The sequence below is a fragment of the Nicotiana tomentosiformis genome, chromosome 12 (assembly GCF_000390325.3).
Source record: "Nicotiana tomentosiformis chromosome 12, ASM39032v3, whole genome shotgun sequence".
In the NCBI taxonomy this organism is placed as follows: Eukaryota; Viridiplantae; Streptophyta; class Magnoliopsida; order Solanales; family Solanaceae; genus Nicotiana; species Nicotiana tomentosiformis.
The window spans coordinates 107,144,591-107,166,488 of record NC_090823.1 but is presented as its reverse complement, the minus strand read 5'-3'; the positions used below and the strand labels follow the sequence as shown (position 1 = coordinate 107,166,488).

The window sequence follows — 21,898 nt, the reverse complement described above, 5'->3', positions numbered from 1 at the left end:
AAATGCCAAATTGTATAAAGAGAAGACCAAAAGATGGCATGATAAGCATATCCAACATCGTGAGTTTGAACCAGGTCAAGAAATTCTACTGTTTAATTCAAGGCTAAAGCTTTTTCCAGGAAAGCTTAAATCTCGATGGTCGGGTCCGTTTGAAGTGGTTAGTGTGAAACCTCATGGTGCGATAGAATTGTGTGATAAGGGGTCCAATACGACATTCTTGGTAAATGGCCAAAGAGTAAAACACTATTGGGGTGGTGACATTGCACGTCACAAGACCACAATGGATTTAGTGGAGGCATGAAGAACATGTTGCGTCGTGCCGCGACGTTAAATCAGGCGCTTCTTGGGAGGCCACCCAAGTTAGTTAGTTTATTTTTATTTTATCTTTAAATTTTTTTTTTCTTTCTTTTCGTAGGACATAGATCTTATTCAAAAAAAATAAAAAAATAAAATAAAACTAAAAAGTTCCCCAGATATGAGAAAACGAGGCGGATGCGTCGCGTCCCCCTCAGCAAAAAAAAAAAAAAATTTTGACGGGCCAATTGCTCAAGGCAGTGAAGTCTGCCTATCGCGCCCGTATCGTGTCCGAAAATTTTTGAAGGAAGACAAGGGGATGCGTCGCGTCAAAGCTCGCACGCACAGGTAAGTAATATATATTTTAACACATCTTAAGATAACCTATTCGAAAAAAAAATGTTTCTTGCGACGCATCCACTCGTCTCTTTTTGGCGACGCCTACGAACGCAGAACAGAATTCTCTCATCGAAATTGTAACGCAATAAGCTCAAACGTGACAGGTACGCATCATCCTCTTCGTTCTTCCGTTGGCTTCTCTCCTAATTCGTCTCTCCTCCCTCCTTCAATGGTAGCAACAAGTAGGTTTTGCAATTTCAAGATTTTTAGGGCTGTCGTTCTTGGTAGTTGTAATGGTTGCGAGATGATAAACTATAATTCCCTTCATCTCGTCCAACTTTGGGAGGGTAGTTGCATTGCTCAACTGATAGAATGAACTAGGCACACTTGTTGCATACCACATGTTCGACGAATTGTCCCTGAGGAAAATTTAGGCGTCGGTGAAGTCTGAGTAACCGAGCAACATTGGTGTATGCTTGAGAATAAGTGTGGGGTCGAGTGAGGGGCTATGTGAAATTGAATTTTTGAAGAGAGTTATCACATACTTGCTGAAAGTCATGAGCTACAATTCCATGAAGAGTGAATGGCATGACTTTACGAATAAATTGAAGTCTGCAAGCTGTTGCAATTGCTTTCAAGCTGAACTTCGTTGTTTCATCTGCTAATTGTTGAATTCTTTGCATTGCAGGTACTTAGATTCGTAAAATGACAGCAGCGAGTAAACCATCCAAGCAACAAGACAAAGATGGTAACAAGCAACCGCCCAAAAAGCCTACCGGAAGGGCAACGGGCGGTCCAAATCCACAGAAAAAAAGGAAGCGGACGGAGAAGGAAATGGAACTGCTGCCTAGGCAGTTAAGTGATGATTCAGAGCAAGAGGAGGAGGAAACATTGGTCAGGAGGATAGTGAAGAAGGGTATTACACCAAGCAAAGGAATAAAGATACGAGAGCCTGTGACATACCAAAGAAAAGCTTCGAGAATGAGTGCTCCAACTGATAAAGGGAAGGAGAAGATTACTACAGAATCTGAATCCGATTCCGATTCGGACAATGACCACCTACAGGTCAACATGAGTGATGAAGACGAGGGTGAACCCATAGACCGAGTTGATTGGGAGAAATACTTTGTTAATGAGAAGGCATTCCGAGCCTATAAGAAGATACTGGTTTCAAAGAAGTATATTCCGGAAAAGCCGATAAACATCGGACCACTTAAGACAAAGTACTCAGAGTTTCTCAAGTCAATTCGAGAGGTGCAAAAATGGGGACCCATTCTGAAAGGTCATGGCAAAGCCAACCTCACCATTGTTAGAGAGCTCTACGCCAATTGGCGTCACGCAAGGGGAAACATTGTGCGAGTAAGAGGGGTAGATATTAATGTGTCAGCTGAAGCTCTGAATAACTTCTTAAGGGTGCCACACACACTCACAGACAGGTTTGACGCCATATGCAAAACACCAGATTATGCACACATTAAGTCTGTCCTATGCCCTACCAGGAAGGATGCAGAATGGAAGCATGGGAGTATGGAGTACCACTCTATAGCAAAGGAATTCATGAGTGCGTTAGCACGTGTGGCTCTAAATTTCATTTGTAACCGACTGCTGCCATGCCAACATAAAACTGATGTCCCTCGTTACCGCGCACTCGTATTATATGCTTTATTAGAGGGGATACCACTCAACTTCGGAGCCATCATGCATGATCAAATGCAGCGAACCAGGATGAATTACAAGTGGAGGCTGTTCTTTGCTAATACCCTAACGGCTTTTTTAACAGAGAGGGGAGTACTATGGGACAAGGAGAATGACGACATTGAGGCTAAAGCTCCAGGACCATATGATGTCACTCATGTTCTAGAGCTGAACAAGGGAAGGTCTTCTAAGCTCACCATCCAACAATTATTTGAGCATATGCAAGCAGATATGCAAGAGAACAGGGCTGAGCTGATAGCGACTCGTGTCGAGTTGAGTGCCACCAGGGATGAGTTGAGACAGACTCGTGCAGATCTAAGCCGAGTTCAGACCGAGCAGGCCACGATGATGAAGGAGATATCATTACTCCTCAGAGCTCTGGTTCAATGTGCAGGTACAGACATCTCCCAGCTGATTGCATCATCCACTGCCGGACCATCCACTCCTGTTCCTCCCATAGTCACCGAGGCTCCACTCAACAGGCCTATTGAGGTCGCTGTAACACCTGATACAGAATCCGCACCAGTTGTTGATGATAGGAATGCTATGGATGCAGATGCTCCTCCACAGACTGCGGATGAGCCCTCCACCTTGACTTGAGGGAGTTCTTCTCACCCTACTTTACCTTGTTTGTGTGCGTTGGGGACAACGCACAGTCCTAAGTGTGGGGTGGGGGTGATTTATGTTTGATGTATGGATGAATGTACTAATATATTCACTGGATTAATGGCATAAAATAGCAGTAAATTCATCTATATGGAGTAACTATCAGTTTATCTATCAGATTATCATTATGAAATATATATATATATATATATATATATATATATATATATATATATATATATATATATAGTATCTTTGTAGATAGTAATAATCCCCTGTGGTTTTTCTTTGTGCCTCGGTTCTTTTCCATGGGATGTAGTTTGAACCGGGTAATTTTGTTTTCTTTTTAGAGTAGAGTAGGAATGTAGGGAATAAAAGGAGGAAGAATGATGAACCTAGGTGACCTTGACTTGGTTGATACTGGCATATTTAAGCTTTTACATATGTAATATCTTCCCTTCTCACTCTGAAATTATTGATGATGCCTTGTTAAAACGGATAGCATGTTTTGTGGCGCCTATTTCTCATTTTCTTGACTTGTGTTCACTTTGCGCTTAATGCTTAATATCTCGTTGCTCCGTGAATACTTGCATTGTTTGAGAGTCGGAATGTGACCGTCCTTAGCGAGTCATGTGCCATGTGTGGTGAGGTTTTTGTGTAGTCCATGTAGTGTACTTGTGTCTAGAACTTGCCCGGTATGTGAGTTGAAGCGAAATTTTAGGTGATGCTCGGTTTGAAAAATGATTTTAGGCTTTCTTTGATCTTTTTGAGCTTATTGCTTATCACAAATAAAATCTATCCCTAGTTAAACCTTTTGAGCCTGTAGACCTTTTATTTGGTACCCACATTACAAGCCTACACCCTTTTTATTCTTAATTGACATTGTTTTGATCCTTTTACCTCTTAAAGCACTTTAAGTGTTAGATGAGCGCTAAAAGAAGTAAGAAGGGACTAAGTGTGGGGTGACTTTTGAGTGGAACCAATGAAAGAAAGAAGGGTGCACTTATTTTGTAAAATAATACACCACTAGCGGAAATTGAAAGAAAGAAAAATATAAATGAATAAATTGTTGTCTTGTTCTTGCTAGTGGGTATGAATTAAAGTAGTGCTTAAAGAAAGAGGAAATATTGTTGGGGTGATATTATTTGTGAAATTGAAGTGGTGTTGAAGAATTTGCGCTTAAGTTATTTGATGATGTGTTAAAGTGCTTAGGAGGTTGAGTCACTATTCCTAAAATATATCCTACCCGTCCCTTAGCCCACATTACAACCATGAAAAAGTCCTAATTGATTTTAGATCGAGCGAGCTTACATTAGTAGAGATTTACATTAAGGGCAAGCCTATGGTACCAACTACATGCATGTGACTTCTTTTGTGAGAGTGAGCGATTTTCTTTGTGAGCATGAGATTCGAATGTGTGGATTGATTCTACTCTCTCTGCTTTTGTTGTGAGGGCACATGGTTTCACGAGGGATAGGTAACGTTATTAGACTTCTCTATGATGTTGGTTGTTCAAGCCATGAGTGCATAGTGACATTGAGTCGGTTTTTGAGGTTAGGATTGTTGTGAGCATGTTGTCTTTGTTCGAATATTTTTAAAGAATGGCTTAAGTAAAGGGAAGGGTATGTGATGCATAGCCTAGAGCCTAATTGTTGCAAATAACCACGGTCAGAGGTGCAGTGTGCTTTGAATGATAAGAGCTTAATTTTGTTTCGTCTACTATAGGATGGTTTGTTCGAGGACGAACAAAGGTTTAAGTGTGGGGTAGTGATGTTTGGCATATTTCGATATGTGTTGATGTTACTTTGCCCATGTTTTAACCACTTTTTGATGTTATTTAATCTTTAAAACACCCAACATGGTGTAATTATTGGTTTGATGACTAATTAAGTTATGTGTGACGATTTAAGGTGTTCGGAGTGCAAAATATGAAGAAAAGGTGGTTTAGCCAGAGGAAGAAGGGTTGGATGCGTCGCATCCAACCTAGGAAAACATCATCCTGCATGCAACCTTAGCAGTGAAGTTGGGCCATAGCGTCCGCCATCGCGTGCGAAACTGGGAAGTAGAAGAGAAGGCTGGATGCGTCGCGTCCGCCATCGCGTGCAAAGCTGAGAAATAGAGGACAAGGTGGATGCGTAGCATCCACCTTCGCAGAAAAAAATTGAAATGGAGGACAAGGTGGATGCGTCGCATCCACCTTAGCATCAATCCCTGAAGCCGAATTGGACTAGGAATAGGAGAGCTTTGGCCCACGACTTTTGTACGCAATATATAAGCTAAAAACGCCTCTTTTAGGTTATCTAACATATTGGGAAGGGGAAAAAAGCCACGACAAAGCTGTGGAGGCCGGAATTCATCAAGTTTCATCTTTCTCCCACCAAACTTAGTAATTTTTATGTTTCTTTATATGATTTGTTGTTTGGCTACCATGTCTATGTGGAGCTAAACTTCACGTTCTAGGGTTGTGGTTCTTTCATGAATATTGTTATTCGGATATTGATTTTGACTTCTTGATTTATCATATTAGTTTATTTATTCAATCTTGCACTTAATTATTTAATTGCTTGATCACCAATTGAATATTATCTACGAATCTAGAATTGAACTCGAAAGTGGGAATTCTATATTGCATATAGGATTGAGTAGGGCAAGTTCTTGAACTCGGGCATCGGGGAACGGATTTGTGGTTAGGATAGACATATACCTAATTGCCTTGCTTGGTTGATTTACAGGAATTATAAATGCGTTCTTGTTGATTCTCACTCCATAGACATATAGGCGTTAAGTTAGCTAGAATAGGCGAGTAAGAACTCGACAGATTCTTATGAGCAATATTAACCCTGTCAACCAATAAGCTAGATAAATTAGTCGGTCAATTCAATTGAAGAATACAATAGGATTGTTAGATAGCCCATAACCCTAGATCGTTTTCATTACATTGATATCATTAAAATCTGCTCTTTCACTGTTCAAAGTTTATTATTTATATTTTTCTTATTTAATTAGTTGGAATAAAATATTTTTAGATTTAATTCTTGTTTAGATAATTAGGATAGTCTAATTTAGTTAATAGCTAATCATAAGTCTTCGTGGGTTCGACATCCGACTTTTAGTCACTTTACCAAAGAAACAAGATTATAGGCTTAAAGGGGTTAACTACGATACATGACATTTAGGTGGGTAAACTATATATATTTGGCTTAACAAAGAAACGCCTATATCACTTCCTAGACTGAACAAGACTACTTTTTCGCTTTGCACACACACGGGGTAAGTTCTAGACATCAAATGCAATGCACAGAATACATACAAAACCACACATAGACATAGCACATAACTCACTCAGGATTCGTTTCATCACGACACTCCAGTCCAAGCAGTTAAGCAAAATTAAGAATCTATGATCTAAGGTACTTATACTAGAGTCAAAAATCGAGCCTAAGCGTCACAACCATAGTACTAACTATTCTCAAGGCATAACAAAGCTAAAAGATATTGCTGCAATTAAATGCATATCCCGTAGTTCCTACTTCTAAAAATTAAAACTAACTATACCCGGTTCAACTAAAAGCCCTTGGAAAAGAACCGCATCCTAAAGAAAAATCAAGGGGGAATTACTAACTACCAACAAGAAAATCTTTTTGGTTTGTTTTTCTTTAGACTTACTTCCCTCAAGAAACTGTCTAGGAGATCCATCATTGGGAAGAGTCCAAATTTTTCTATTTTTTTTTCTTTCTATATATTGTTTTTTTCCTTCTAACTAACAACAAATAACTAAAAATAAATAACTAAAACAATTAACTAAACTAATAACTAAAAAAATTAACTAAACTAATAACTAAAACAATCAACTAAAACAAAGACGAAACTTACTAAAAAAACAAATAACTAAGCAAAACTAATATTTACAAGTCCCCACCCCACACTTAGATCATACATTGTCCTCAGTGTATGTACAAAATGACAAAACAAGAAAAATGAGTAGGGTGTAAGGAAATACTCCCTGGTCATGTTGCATTGTCGCCCTCATCCTTTGAGGCTGCCCACTCTTCCTCCTCCTCATCATCATCGTCCTCATCGTCTGACTGGTCCAGCTCAGCCTCGGACTGCTCAGGTGTGTTAATGTCCTCGTCATCCGGAAGTCTGTATCCATCACCTAGCCCAACCAGCTACTGAGCATGAGCGTTGAGCGGGAACCACTCATCCAATAAGGTCCTCTCCGTAGTCGTGGCCGGCCGACCCCCTATCCTTAACTGCATATCCATCATCCCATAGAAATGGGCCATAAAACTATCATCACGAGTATTGCGCTCGGCACCTATCAATGATGGCATGACAGTCTCTTCTTTCACCCAAACACTAGTGATGTCTGTCTGTCGTATGGGCTGATCAATGATTGGTCAAACTCTGTCTCCTCCTCAACCTCCTCGTGTCTTAAGAACTGAGTCAAAAAATTGGCAAATGGCATTCGATCGACCTTCTTACTCATTCTTACCAAAGACATTTGGTAGCGGATCAGATGACCCACATTCACCCTTTGACCCGTCATGAGGAAGTAGAGCACACAAGTCCTCTCTCGGATAATGAGCGTGTCATGATTGCATGGTAGGAGCCGTGCATTAATCAGTTTCAACCAAACTTGAGCCTACATCCTCATCTTCTTTTTGGGGAACTTCCTGTGCTGATTGGTTTTCTTATCACGGATCCACGCTGCCGTAGAATGGACACTACATAACGTGTGTCTCAGCTCTCTATATGTAGGACGGCGAATGAAGTGTCCAATGGATCCATAAGAACATTTGGAGTACCTAAAAAGTTACATATGGCTATGGCTGAAAAGTTTATCAACCGTCCATGAATCGGCACCAGTTTTTCGGTATCCTATGGATCAAACACTGCATAGAATTCCCGCGCTAGATTGAGATATCGGCGCTCATGGATAGCGGCTTCCGGATGTACATATTTAGACCTACAATGCCTGTACCAATCCTTAGTATGCGGGGGTATACTTCTGATGCCAAACTCCTGCTGGCCTTAGGGTTGTGGACGCATGGCTGCTACAGCTGGCACAACTTGTGCTCCTTTACCTTGAATGGAGGTAGCTTCTCCCCCTTTTCTCTTCTTTGGGGGAGGTGCGGAGGTCGCCTTTGCTTTAGCCGGAGCAGTGGAAGTAGCCTTTCCTTTGCCGGTGTCTTTTCTTGGAGGCATATTCGTTCCTGGCGATGCGTGAAACTTACCTCGCCCTAGCCCTCATGACGCGAGCTCAAACGCAATCCTGGGGGCTTGCTGCGCGAGGTATGTCGCTTGGTCCATCAGTCCTTATTGTCACGACCCAAACCGATGGACCGCGACGGGCACCCGGTACCTTACTCAATCGAGTACCAACATAACGTATCTTTTCGTATCATACTATCGTATATAACTGAGCCGGAGAGGTTGCCGTGAGATAAGTAGAATATAACATGTAATACCAACTTATACATAAGACATACGGGCCTATAAGACCAAAATAACCACTCGTACATTGAACATAGGCCGACAAGGCCATACAATCTTCTACGTACATGACATATGTTTACAAGCCTCTAAGAATACATAATTGTCATAAAGGTCGAGATAGAGCCCTGCCATACCGAACAATACACGTCTAAATCATACTGACCAAACAAGCAACTACGGAGCAAATAGAGCATACCAACACCTTCTGCTGAGCAGCTAGCCTACTTGGAGTACTCTCAACCTGTCTATCGGGACTTGCGGGCATGAAACGCAGCGTTCCCAGGCAAAAGGGACGTCAGTACAAAATAATGTACCGAGTATGTAAGGCAATATACTGAAAGCTGAAACTGAACTGATAATATAATAACTGAAAGTAACTGGGAGTCAAAGATAATCTGTAGATATACTTACCTGCTGATACTGACTTAACTCTCTCAATATAGTAAGTAAAATAACTGTCCGGCCCTATAAGGCTCGATATATATATAACTGCTCTGTCGTAGTAGGCTCGCTCATAGGCGCTCGGCCATACTAGGCTCTGTATCTCAGCCAACTGGGCTCGCTCATAGGCACTCGACCATAGTAGGCTTGGTATATAACTTACCATCTGATCAGAGGTTGCCCAATATGGGCATGCCCATCGATTATAGCTCGATGGTAATGAAAATACTGTAATACTGTATATATATAGGCTCTCTGCTCTCTTTACTAGAAGAAGACAATACTCAATTAAATATGAAGTCCCGATAAGGAGAATACTGTAATTTATGAGACTAGGATAATGTATATAAATTCGGAAGTATGAACTTCTCTTTATGCCTCGTTATCAAACACATGTAATTACGAGATCAGGCCAAAATGAAGGAAGGGCTTACCCTTAACATACCTGAGCTGACTCTCGTGACAATCCCTCTAACACACGTCAATTGCGACAACACATAACGGCAGATCGATGTAGGGGAAAATTCGTACGATATTATTGAAAAGAATTGCACCGTACTCCCTTAGAATTGCAAAATCCCGTTGCTACATTTTAATATGAATTTGTTGAGCATTCATCCGTTACTTTTTTGTAGTGTAGCATGAACTTGATGAAGTAATTCACATTACTATTGAAAAATCTGATCATTGCAAGTGTGACCCTTCTTTATTTGGTGATTTTAGAGAAGATTTTGTATTAGTGGGTGTGGGTCCCACTTGTGGCTTAGTTGGCCAAAGACATCTCCAAGCTTTGCCACCTTTTATTTGAATTCAAGAGTCATGTTTATGTAAGGTATTTGGCTACCACGTTAATCTCCATTAGGCTTATCCAAAATATTTTAATTAATTACCAATCCCTTAATTAACTAGTTAATTCCCACTAATCTAATAATTATTCAATTATCCACATAATTAAGAATTATCTCAAATTACATAAAATACTACTCACTTTTAACACACCTTGTACATCTTACTATTATGGTCATGTGGTACCTTGTAGGGCACTAGTCCATAAATACCGGATATTATAGCTCGGACCGTATTTTATCTCAAATTATAAAATTTCAACGAAATGCATTTTCTTCGATTTGCTTACCCTCTCACCTTCACGAATTTACTTATCCCTTGTTTGAAATAGCATAATACTTATAATCCCAAAATAATCTCATTCCTGAGCTTACGTCGATTAACTTATGACGAAATTTTAACGTATAAAAATGCGAGATGTAACATATCATTTTCGAGCTTTCATCAATTTATTTATGGCGTACTTTCACGTAAAAAAAAAATATGGTGTGTAATATTATTCCCCCCTTTGGAACATTCGTCCTCGAATGTTGACTGATACACTTATCATTCTCATAACCCATAGCTTTTGTGAATACTTTAATATTCTCCTTGCTATTTAGGCAATTGTTCTTTGAATAAATCCAAAGGCTAGGACATTCCCCCCTTTAGTCTTCTTTCTCATACCATGACTTTCCTCCAACTCTTAGCCAATCTCTAGGCCTCACTTTGTGAACATATACAAAATTATGTCAAGCTGTCCCTCTGGGCGTCATTAGCTTTACTACATCTAAGTAGGACATACTATACCATAACTCTTACTTCGATTTATTGTTACTGAGGTCTGCGACCAAACTCTAGGTTACTCTCGTTGCTTATCCTATATGCATAAAGCTAAGTCTTTTAATGCTTCTTCATTACTGTTCATCTTAAGACTGATGGCCTAATCTCATCTCGTACTTTGCAGCTTTTACCCATCCATTATTGATTTACCTCAATGTTGATCTATAATCTTCCATTTATAACTTGAAACTTCTTACGTAATATATTGCCACTAGGGCTTACGCTGCATCGTGGAACATTTGAAGTGATCTTCCTGATCTACCTGGGGCCGATACTATACTTTCATAACCATATTTCATAGCATCCCAATATGATTTTCCTCACGTGAGTATTTTAATCCTATACAATTCATGAAATCATTACTCAATCGAAGGCCCAAACATCATCCTTCATCTATCAATTAAACCCTCATTCTACTACCAGGACAACATTCCATTTCTTCTAAATGCTACAAGTCTTAGACTCCTTTGAGTTCATTCAGGCTATACTGAGCTTTCTATAACTTAGAGAAACTATCGGCTCTCTTGTTTTCATGGGCTTAATCCCGAGGACTTATCCATTCTCGTCACCTTCTCACTCGCCCTTTCTTATCTTTATTCATGTCTTCCTAAAACCTTGTCGTTTTACCATACTTTAGCTTGCGACTTACACATATCTATTTATTCTACTCGCAACCTTTCTTCAACTTGCTTGCACCATATATTTCCTTATGTCATTCCGGAATATCACATCGTCTCTAATTCTTCTTTACTTTCTTGGCTAGATCTCTCGGTACCTAGAAACCATAGGCTAGAAGATATGCCACTGACGACGCCGCTATCATTCCTTGATACTGAATCCCAACGCTTCTAGTCCTTCATCTTGAAGTTATAGATTATTCACAACCTTCTGCACCTGAGTATCTCGTAAGTTGTTCACCTTTACCTTACTTTCCTTAAAATCTCGCATCACATCTTCTATTTCCTTCATGACCTCCCTCCCATATAGGTATGATTTACATCCACAACTTGAAGCTCTATTATAATACTTGCACCTCTGGCGTATACACAATTCGATGGGAGCTTCATACTGACTTCTTATGAGGCTAGTACTCTTCTAACTGGCTTTCTAGTAGAGCCGTTATAGAATATGGTTGTTGTACTATCTCTCTTGTACCTTTGATATTAAGAGTGATTCTGTAATGTTCTCAATCATGATTTCTGTAATTTTCTAAGTCCAATAATCAGACTCCTGATTCACTTAGTTGATATAACTCTTTAGTTTCCTCTTCCTTCTGATCAGCCTTTATGTAGGCTTAAGCTATCTTCCAATCTGCGGCTCCTGGTATTAGTTATTACGTTAGTCTTTCATAGCCGCTATGGAATACCCGTGATACCATCATTTAACAATTTAATCCCTTGTCTATGACCTGGACTCAATTCTTTCTTTTAACTTATACCAGAGTCTTCTACAGCTATATGATTGTCAACATATATGCTGCATGGATAATACTCCGAAATCTTAAGTGCATTCATAACGTAACTCACTCTGGATCACTGATCGAATAATTCCTTTTGTTGCCCCTCAACTTTCTTTAAATGTAAGCATTTACTTTTCCTGGTCGTTTTGCCAATTGTTGCATGCATACTTAGCTTATCTTAGTTCTCACGAATGACGAAATTTTTGTGCAACTCATATGATCTCAATTGTTTACATGACCATTTCCTCTTTAGGTCACTATGCTTAGGTTGGAGCCTTCTTCCTTATTTCCTCAGCTAGTCCTTCGTTGTAGTACTTAGGGAAGACCTTCTGACTCTTGTAAAGCTTCGAGCTTATTACATCGAATACTTGACAGAATTTTTGATATTCTTCCTCGCCTATAATTATCCGTAGTTACTTATTTCCATGTCCTTGTGCTTGTAGGGTTGCTGCTGAATTGAAGTTTTGACTGTCTTCCCAGTGAGACTATCTTTTATTTCCATAACATTCATACGGTACCTTTAACTACCATAACTCTTATCTGAATATTTCTCAAGGATCACGATGTCATATCTGCGAGATTGAATTCCCCATATTGGGGTTCACTATGTTCATCTTGCACAATCTGTTGATTTGTTTGTGTCCTCTTGTTTAGCCATAACTAGGCTCTTCCTGGATCAACTACTAGCTACTCGTTGGCCCATTCTCATATCAATATTCTGCATAATCTTTCTTGGGTTATTTCCTTTATCTTAACTTACGTCTCGCACTGCTTCCCTATCTATCAATAACATCTCTGGTAGGAACCCTTACTTCATTCCTTGACGCCGTGCTTGCATAATATTCTGGAATCATAGCATATCTGTAGGACTTGAATGAGTGCAATCTCATCCCTTTCTCATTTTTTATCGCATTCTTCCTTTACCATTCCATAGTCACTAGAATCACTTAATTCTGACTTAATGCCACATCACTCCATATTCCCCCCTTTAGGGGAGTACTAAGATTTAGAGCCATGACGATCTACCTATAGATATTTTGCCTCTTCCTCTTTGGCATCTTTTCACATCATCGATGACATTTTCCTACCTTGCGGTAATCCTTCTATACTAAGGATAATAAAATTCTTTATCCACGAGGGTGACACTTAGTGTAACTGGCACACATAGTCCCTTAAGCTTAACTTTTCTCGCATTGCTTGCTTTAGGGAAGCGTCTTCCTAAATGACCTTTAAGGGTTATTCTTCTGCCGTCCATTCTATTATTGCCAAAACGCAATCCCTGAATCTCCCATGATGCCGACTATTATCAAATCACTCAGTCCCCAATTCATATTTAGTTTATCTTGTTCACCAGCACATACTGATTTCTATTACTCTGGGGTCTAACTTTTCCTTTTGGTAATCACGTTAGAGTCACGAACTTATGATTTATGGCCTATACTCTATTATTGTCTCAAGGCCTGTCACCTCTCGTCTTTTCCTTCACTTAACTATAGACACTCTAATACAGTCATCTTTTTGATCTACCGTTGTCATACATGTATCACATCTTACTTGTAATGCTTTATTAACTCTCTTCTTATTTCCCGCTAACATTTATGTCTATCACTTTATTCTAAAAACTTGACAAAGACATTTTTTTGCTTTTATCTCCCCTTGATCCATCTACTGGATCTTCGGGTTGCCTAACATTCTTTCCCTAATAGGGATGGGAGCCACACTAAGGTAATATTTATCCCTTCAAGGCTTCCAGTGCCTATCCTTGTAGTACTCATATCTAGCTGTACTATTTTAGAGTGCACTATCTAGGTGTCTCACAATGAGATCTATTACCACATTTGCAATATCCTTCGAAAATGTCAACTAACACAAACAATCCATTCACCATTTTGGGTTACTCTAACCCCAGCCGGATCCTAATATCCCGTCCTTCTCTTAAACTACACCTGTCAGCCCCCATAGGGCATAACTGAAATGGGTGTGATCAATTGTATATATCTTTGTTACTGTTGAAAGTATCTCAGAATGCTTATATTTCTCTGCTTGAATTGTAATTAGTGTTAACCTTCATTAACTGGGTACCTCGTACCCTTTTTCATCTTGCTTCTTTTACTTGTTTAAACTTGTGTCTACCTTCCGATTCTCTTATTCTTTTTTTTACCGTAAGAGTGGATAGACATTCTTGCCTTAAGGCTCATTATCAAGAAGCTTACATGTCTTAATATACACAAGATCTGATGAAGACTTCACATTTACTCATCATAAGTATGATGCAAAATTGAGTTCCTCTAACTCAACTCTTCCACAGCCACATTCAATCCCTTACCAACCGTCTTTCTAAATGTAGGCATCGTTGTATTACGAATAAAATAGAATTTAGGAATGTGAATTCTTATAAGTGAGCTCTACCACACGATCTAGAGCAAAAAGAAAAAGTGACAGTCCTAAATGCCCTGTAGCCTCCTGCTTATAAGTGTGGTGCACGACACACCCATAAACAAGATTCTACTAGACACGGCTTGTAGACTCCCTAGGACAGAACTCCTCTGATACCACTTTTATCACGACCCAAACCGATGGGCTGCGACGGGCACCTGGTACCTTACTCAACCGAGTACCAACATAACGTATCTTTTCGTATCATACTATCATAGATAACTCAGCCAGAGAGGCTGCCGTGAGATAAGTAGAATACAACATGTAATACCAACTTATACATAAGACATACGGGCCTATAAGACCAAAATAACCACTCGTACATTGAACATAGGCTGACAAGGCCATACAATCTTCTACGTACATGACATCTGTCTACAAGCCTCTAAGAATACATAATTGTCATAAAGGTCGGGATAGAGCCTCGCCATACCAAACAATACACGTCTAAATCATACTGACCAAACAAGAAACTACGGAGAAAATGGAGCGCACCAACACCTTCTGCTGAGCTGATAGCCTTCTTGGAGGACTCTCGACCTGTCTATTGGGACCTGCAGGCATGAAACGCAGCGCCCCCAGGCAAAAGGGATGTCAGTACAAAATAATGTACCGAGTATGTAAGGCAATATACTGAAAGCTAAAACTGAACTGATAATATAATAACTGAAAGTAACTGGGAGTCAAAGATGATCTGGATATATACTTACCTGCTGATACTGACTAAGCTCTCTCAATATAGTAAGTAAAATAACTGTTCGGCCCTATAAGGCTCAGTATATATACAACTGCTCTGCCGTAGTAGGCTCGCTCATAGGCGCTAGGCCATACTAGGCTCTGTATCTTGGCCAGCTGGGCTCACTTATAGGCGCTCGGCGATAGTAGGCTCGGTATATAACTTACTATCTAATCAGAGGTTGCCCAATAAGGGCTTGCCCATCGATTATAGCCCGATGGTAATGAAAATACTGTAATACTATATATATAGGCTCTCTGCTCTCTTGACTAGAAGAAGACATTACTCAATTAAATATGAAGCTCCGATAAGGAGAACACTGTAATATATGAGACTAGGATAATGTATATAAATTCGGGAGTATGAACTTCTCTTTATGCCTCGTTATCAAACATGTGTAATTACGAGATCATGCCAAAATGAAGGAATGACTTAGCCTTAGCATACCTGAGCCGACTCTCTTGATAATCCCTCTAATACACGTCAATTGCGACAACACATAACGGCAGATCGATGTAGGAAAACATCCGTACGATATTCTTGAGAAGGATTGTACTGTACTCCCTTAGAATTGCAAAATCCCTTTGGTACATTTTCATATGAATTTGTTGAGCATTCATCCGGTACTTTTTTGTAGTGTAGTATGAACTTGAAGTAATTCACATTACCATTGAAATATCTGATCATTACAAGTATGACCCTTCTTTATTTGGTGATTTTAGAGAAGATTTTGTATTAGTGGGTGTGGGCCCCACTTGTGGCTTAGTTGGCCAAAGATATCTCCAAGCTTTGCCACCTTATATTTGAATTCAAGAGTCATGTTTATGTAAGGTATTTGGCTGCCATGTTAATCTCCATTAGGCTTATCCAAATTATTTTAATTAATTACTAATCCGTTAATTAACTAGTTAATTCCCCACTAATCCAATAATTACTCAATCATCCACATAATTAAGAATTATCTCAAATTACATAAAATACTACTCACTTTTAACACACTTTATACACCTTACTATTATGGTCATGTGGTACCTTGTAGGGCACTAGTCCATAAATATCGGGTATTATAGCTCGGACCATATTTTATCCCAAATTGTCAAATTTCAACGAAACTCATTTACTTACTCTCTCACCTTCACGAATTTACTTATCCCTTGTTTGAAATAACATAATACTTATAATCCCAAAATAATCTCATTCCCGAGCTTATATCGATTAACTTACGACGAAACTTTAACATACAAAATGCGGGATGTAACATGTCATTTTCGAGCTTTCATCAATTTATTTATGGCGTACTTTCACGTACAAAAATATGGTGTGTAACACTTATCCCTTGCGATGCCAGATGTAATACGAGCTACAGCTCGCCCAAACCCATGCGAAGCGAGCTATTTCTGTAGCTACACCTTGCCTCAACCCTCGCGAGGCGAGCTCCCCTGACAGGTTTCCTTCAGGCGACAATTAATGTCTTGTTCGACTTGCCCAAAATCACCTGCAACTTGTTAGTACCTAAAAATGAAGAGAAATTCTAACTACACTAAAAATCAACTACGAATTGGGTTGCCTCCCAACGAGAGCCTTAGTTAACGTCGCGGCACGATGAATACAACATTATAATGGGTTGCCTCCCATGAAGCGCCTGATTTAACATCGTGGCACGACGCAAGTAATTGTACTTAAGGCTCATTCAACCTTGGTGGCTCGAGCAGATGAGTCACCGACACTACTTTCGCATCATCCCTGCCCAAATAATGTTTTAACCTATGCCCATTGACTCTAAACGTGCGAGAGTCATTTTTCGCAGCAATCTCTACGGCACTAGTGGGGTGAATCTCTACCACACGAAATGGTCCTGACCTTCTTGAATTTAATTTGCCCAGAAATAACCTTAATCTTGAATTGTATAGCAATACCATATCTCCGGGTTTAAAACTCCGCTCAAGAATATTTTTATCATGCATCATCTTCATTCTCTCCTTGTATAGTCTTGTGCTCTCAAAAGCGTGGTAGCGAAACTCATCAAGCTCGTGCAACTCTGTGACTCTACTTGTACCCGCAACTTCTATATCGAGATTCAGCTGCCTCAATGCCCATAAAGCTCTATGCTCCAACTCCACTGGTAAGTGACACGCCTTCCCAAACACCAATTTATACGGTGACATGCCAATCAGAGTTTTGAAAGCGGTACAATAGGCCCAAAGTGCATCATCTAACTTTCTCGCCTCAATCCGTTCTTGTAGCATTCACAGTCTTTGTCAAAATGCTCTTATCTCTCTGTTCGAAACTTCCACTTGCCCACTCGTTTGTGGATGATATGGGGTGGCAACCTTGTGGTGTACATCATATTTTTCTAACAACTTTGCGAAGGCTCGATTATAGAAGTGAGTGCCTCCGTCACTGATTATTGCCCTTGGAGTGCCAAATCGGGTGAATATATTCTTTCTCAAAAAACCAATTACCCCCTTTGCATCATTTGTAGGGAGCACTGCAGCCTCCACCCATTTTGACACGTAGTCCACAACTACGAGTATGTACTTGTTGCCATATGAGCTGACGAAAGGCCCCATGAAATCGATTCCCCATACATCAAACACTTCTACCTCCTGAATTGGGTTCATAGGCATCTCATGTCGGCGGAAAATATTCCCGGTTCGTTAGCATTTGTCATAACCCTTCACCCATAAGTGTGCATCTTTGAACAATATCGGCCAGTAGAAGCCCGACTCCAGCACTTTTGCAGCTGTCCTTTCTCCCCCAAAATGGCCACCATATGATGATGCGTGACAAGCTTGCAAAATAGAATATTGGTATATCTCGGGGATACATCTCCGGATTATGTTATCAACACAAATCCTGAACAGATAAGGCTCATCCCAATAATACATGCGACAGTCACGCAAGAACATTTTCTTTTGAACAGAGGAAAGGTCATAGCGAACAATACCGCTTGCTAGGTAGTTTGCAATATCTACATACCATGGCGCTACCTCAATACTCGTGGCTAGTAGTTGTTCATCCCAGAAAGTTTCCATAATCTCTTCTACCTCAACCTTCTTTTCAGCTCCTTCCAACCTAGACAAATGATCAGCCACTTGGTTCTCCGTTCCCTTTCGGTCACGGATTTCCAAGTCAATTTCTTGCAGCAGTAGCACCCATCGAATTAGGTGCGGATTTGACTCCTTCTTATCAATTAGGTGCCTGAGAGCAGCATGGTCAGTATAAACAATTACATTTGAGCCTATCAGGTATGACCTAAATATGTCAAATACGAACACCACTGCTAGCATCTCCTTCTCGGTCACTGTGTAATTTAGTTGGGCACCACTCAAAGTTCTACTTGCATAATATATTGGATGCATGACTTTGTCTTTGCATTGCCCAAGCATTGCTCCCACAGCATAGTCGCTTGCCACATCAGCTCAAATGGTTGCTCCCAGTCAGGTGCAACTATGATAGGTGCTGTCACCAGCCTCTTCTTCAATTCCTCAAAAGCTACTATGCAGTTATCAGAAAACACAAAAAGGTGATCTTTTTCAAGCGATTTACACAAGGGTTTAGCAATTTTGGAAAAATATTTTATAAACCGTCTATAGAACCTGGCGTGGCCAAGGAAACTTCTTATTGCTTTGACGGAAGTGGGTGTGGAAGATTTTTAATCACATCAATCTTTGCACGATCTACCTCAATGCCCTTACTCGACACTAGGTGACCCAAGACTATACCTTCCTGTACCATAAAATGGCACTTTTCCCAATTGAGTACCAGATTAGTCTCGACACATCTTTTCAGCACTCTTTTCAAATTCCTTAGGCAATCATCGAATGAGTCTCCCACCACCGAGAAATCATCCATAAAGACCTCCATGATGTCCTCTACCATATCAGTGAAGATGGCCATCATGCACCTTTGAAATGTGGCGGGTGCATTGCATAGGCCGAACGGCATCCTTCGGAAGGCGTAGATGCCATATGGACAGGTGAATGATGTTTTCTCTCTATCTTTCGGGGCAATGGAGATTTTATTATACCCTGAGTATCCATCCAGAAAGCAAAAGTGGGACTTCCTAGCCAATCTATCTAGCATTTGATCAATGAACGACAAGGGAAAATGGTCTTTTCGGGTGGCCTTGTTCAATCTTCTGTAGTCCTTACAAATTTGCCATCACGTGACTGTTCTTGTTGATATCAACTCATTGTTCTCATTTTGCACTACAATCATCCTACCTTTCTTAGGCACACGTTGGACTGGGCTGATCCAGTTGCTGTCGGAGATGGGGAAAATGATCCCCACATCTAACCACTTTATCACCTCCTTTTTCACAACTTCCTTAATTGTTAGGGTTCAACCTTCTTTGATGTTCTCTGGAAGGTTTGTGGCCATCTTCCAGTAGAATCTTATCCATACAGAAGGCTGGGCTGCTACCCTTAATGTCTGCAATGGTCCAACCAATTGCAGTTTTGCACTCACTCAATACCTGCAAAAGCTGTTCTTTTTGCATATCTAACAAACCAGATGAGATAATAACAGGTAAAGTTGAGTTAGGTCCCAAGAAATAATATCTGAGGTGAGGTGGTAGCGGCTTCAGTTCCAACTTTGGTGGCTCTTCTATCGATGGCTTAGCTGAAGGAATTTTTCTTTCTTCTAAGTGCAAAGGCTCAAATTCGAGCTCTCTTTTCCATAACCCTTGGCCTTCAAGAGCCAGCACCCACTCCACCAAATCCACTCCATTTACTTCATCTAAGTTCATGAGACATGCTGCTAGAGGGTCTTTAGCATTCAAGGTCTCATCTTCCTCCTCCAAAATTACATACACGGCTTCTATTAGAGAGCAGTTAGCAAATTCACTTGGTCGCCACATAGATTTCTGCACATTGAATGTTATTTCTTCATCATTTATTCTCATTTTGAGCTCTCCAGTTTCACAGTCAATAAAAGCTCTCCCAGTAGCCAAGAATGGTCTTCCCAAAATTATGGGAATCTCCTCGTCAACCCAGCAGTCTAGAATGACAAAATCTGCTGGGAACACAAACTTCCCAACCTATACTAATACATCATCAAGGATACCAGAGAGCCTCTTCACTGTCGGGTCGGCTAGCTGTAGTAACATGAACGTGGGTCTAGCTCTTCCAATGCCTAACCTTTTGTAGATAGCCAAGGGCATCAAGTTTATGCTTTCCCCCAAATCACACATTGCTTTAGTAAAAGCATAGCTGCCTATTGTGCATGGGATTGTGAAACTCCCTGGGTCTGATAACTTCTCAGCTATGGGTCTCGCATTACTGTACTACAGGTCTGTGTCAATGTAACAATGGACAGGTCTTGGAAGTCGAATTTGTGAGACATTAAATCTTTCATCATTTTGTCATACCCAGGCATTTCCCGCAACACATCAATCAGTGGAATGTTCACCTGTATTTGTTTCAACATCTCCATGAATTTCTTATATTGCTCGTCCTTCTGATATTTAGTCAATCTCTGTGGGAATGGTGCCGGAGGTCGCTTCTTTTCTGTGATTTGAGTTTATCTTGCTTAGGTACTGCTTCTACTATCATTTCTTATGCTACCTCAATCTCCTTCACAACCTCTTTTTCTTTGCTTGTGCTCTCTTGTGCATGTTGTACCGTCACCTCAGTTAACCTTGTTGAATCATCTATCTCAATGGGTACTGGCACAAGTGTTTCAGTAGGTCGGATTTCTCGAGCAATCACTTGATCCAGATCTAGGTCTCCACCTGATCTTTTGGATTGACTTATGTGTCTGCAGGTAACGTCCCTTGGGACGATTGTTTAGAGCCATAGAAATCTGTCCTAATTGAATCTCAATACCCTTTATCGCTGATTCATATGAGTCCACTCTCTCTTATATTTTTCTGGTGGACCCAACCAGTTGTTGCAGCATTCTGTTATTGCTGTCCAACATTTCCTTAAGTTCAGCAAACCCATCATCTTGTCTCACAATCTGTTGTTGTTGAGGTTGTTGATAAACCAACTGCTGATTTTGCTGGTTGTAACCCTGTTGCCTTTGGTAGGGCACTATTTGACCCCGTAGTCGCATAGCTCCAGGATTGTTGCTGTTATTGTACTATTGCTGTGCTGGTCTATATTGTTGATTCTGTTGTCCCCAATTCTAACCACCTTGCATCTGTCCCCCATAGTTGGCTACATAGTTCATATCTTTCTGATAGTGTTGGTTGTCACCTTCCACGCTCCACGAGCATACATAAGGTTGGTTAATGCATGGTGTACATAAGCCCCCATTAGTTGCGTGAACTATGTGTACCTGTTGCTTCTGGCCTGATTCATCGATCCTTTTGGTAAGGATACTCATTTGTGTCATTAGAGTGGCCATATTTTCAGCTATTGAGTTATTTGGGTCCAAAGCCACTGAGTGAACTACATGAGTGATCGTAGAGTCTCTTGTCATCTATCCTGAGTTTGGGCCATCTTATCAAGTAGGATCTTGCATTCTCTGAATGTTTTGCTCAAAAATGCTCCACCTGCTTAGGCATCAACATTAGCCTTTAAGCCGTCTACCAGTCCCATATAGAATCTCTGCCCCAACATATGATCTGGAATGCCATGATGTGGACACTTAACAAGTATACCCTTGAACCTCTCTCACATTTCTTGTAGTGATTTTGTCGGTCTCTGCCTGAAGCTCCATATATCATTAATTTGTTTGGCATCTTTATTGGGTGAGTAGAACTTGTTCAAAAATTGCTT

General features: G+C 40.3%; 2 protein-coding genes across 2 annotated transcripts; both read right to left on the bottom strand.

Moving 5' to 3' along the window:
* Nucleotides 1-16,852: 16,852 nt before the first annotated feature.
* On the bottom strand, nt 16,853-17,419 carry LOC138903188 (uncharacterized). Its single transcript, XM_070191118.1, has one exon. The coding sequence runs from the start codon at nt 17,417-17,419 to the stop codon at nt 16,853-16,855; it is 567 nt and encodes a 188-aa protein (XP_070047219.1).
* A 2,084-nt stretch (nt 17,420-19,503) lies between these two features.
* LOC138903187 (uncharacterized) lies at nt 19,504-21,230 on the bottom strand. The gene is made up of 4 exons (XM_070191117.1): nt 21,055-21,230; nt 20,741-20,933; nt 20,457-20,585; nt 19,504-20,214 (listed from the first exon to the last, which is right to left on the bottom strand). The coding sequence occupies exons 1-4, from the start codon at nt 21,228-21,230 to the stop codon at nt 19,504-19,506; spliced, it is 1,209 nt and encodes a 402-aa protein (XP_070047218.1).
* Between the last annotated feature and the right edge of the window lie 668 nt (nt 21,231-21,898).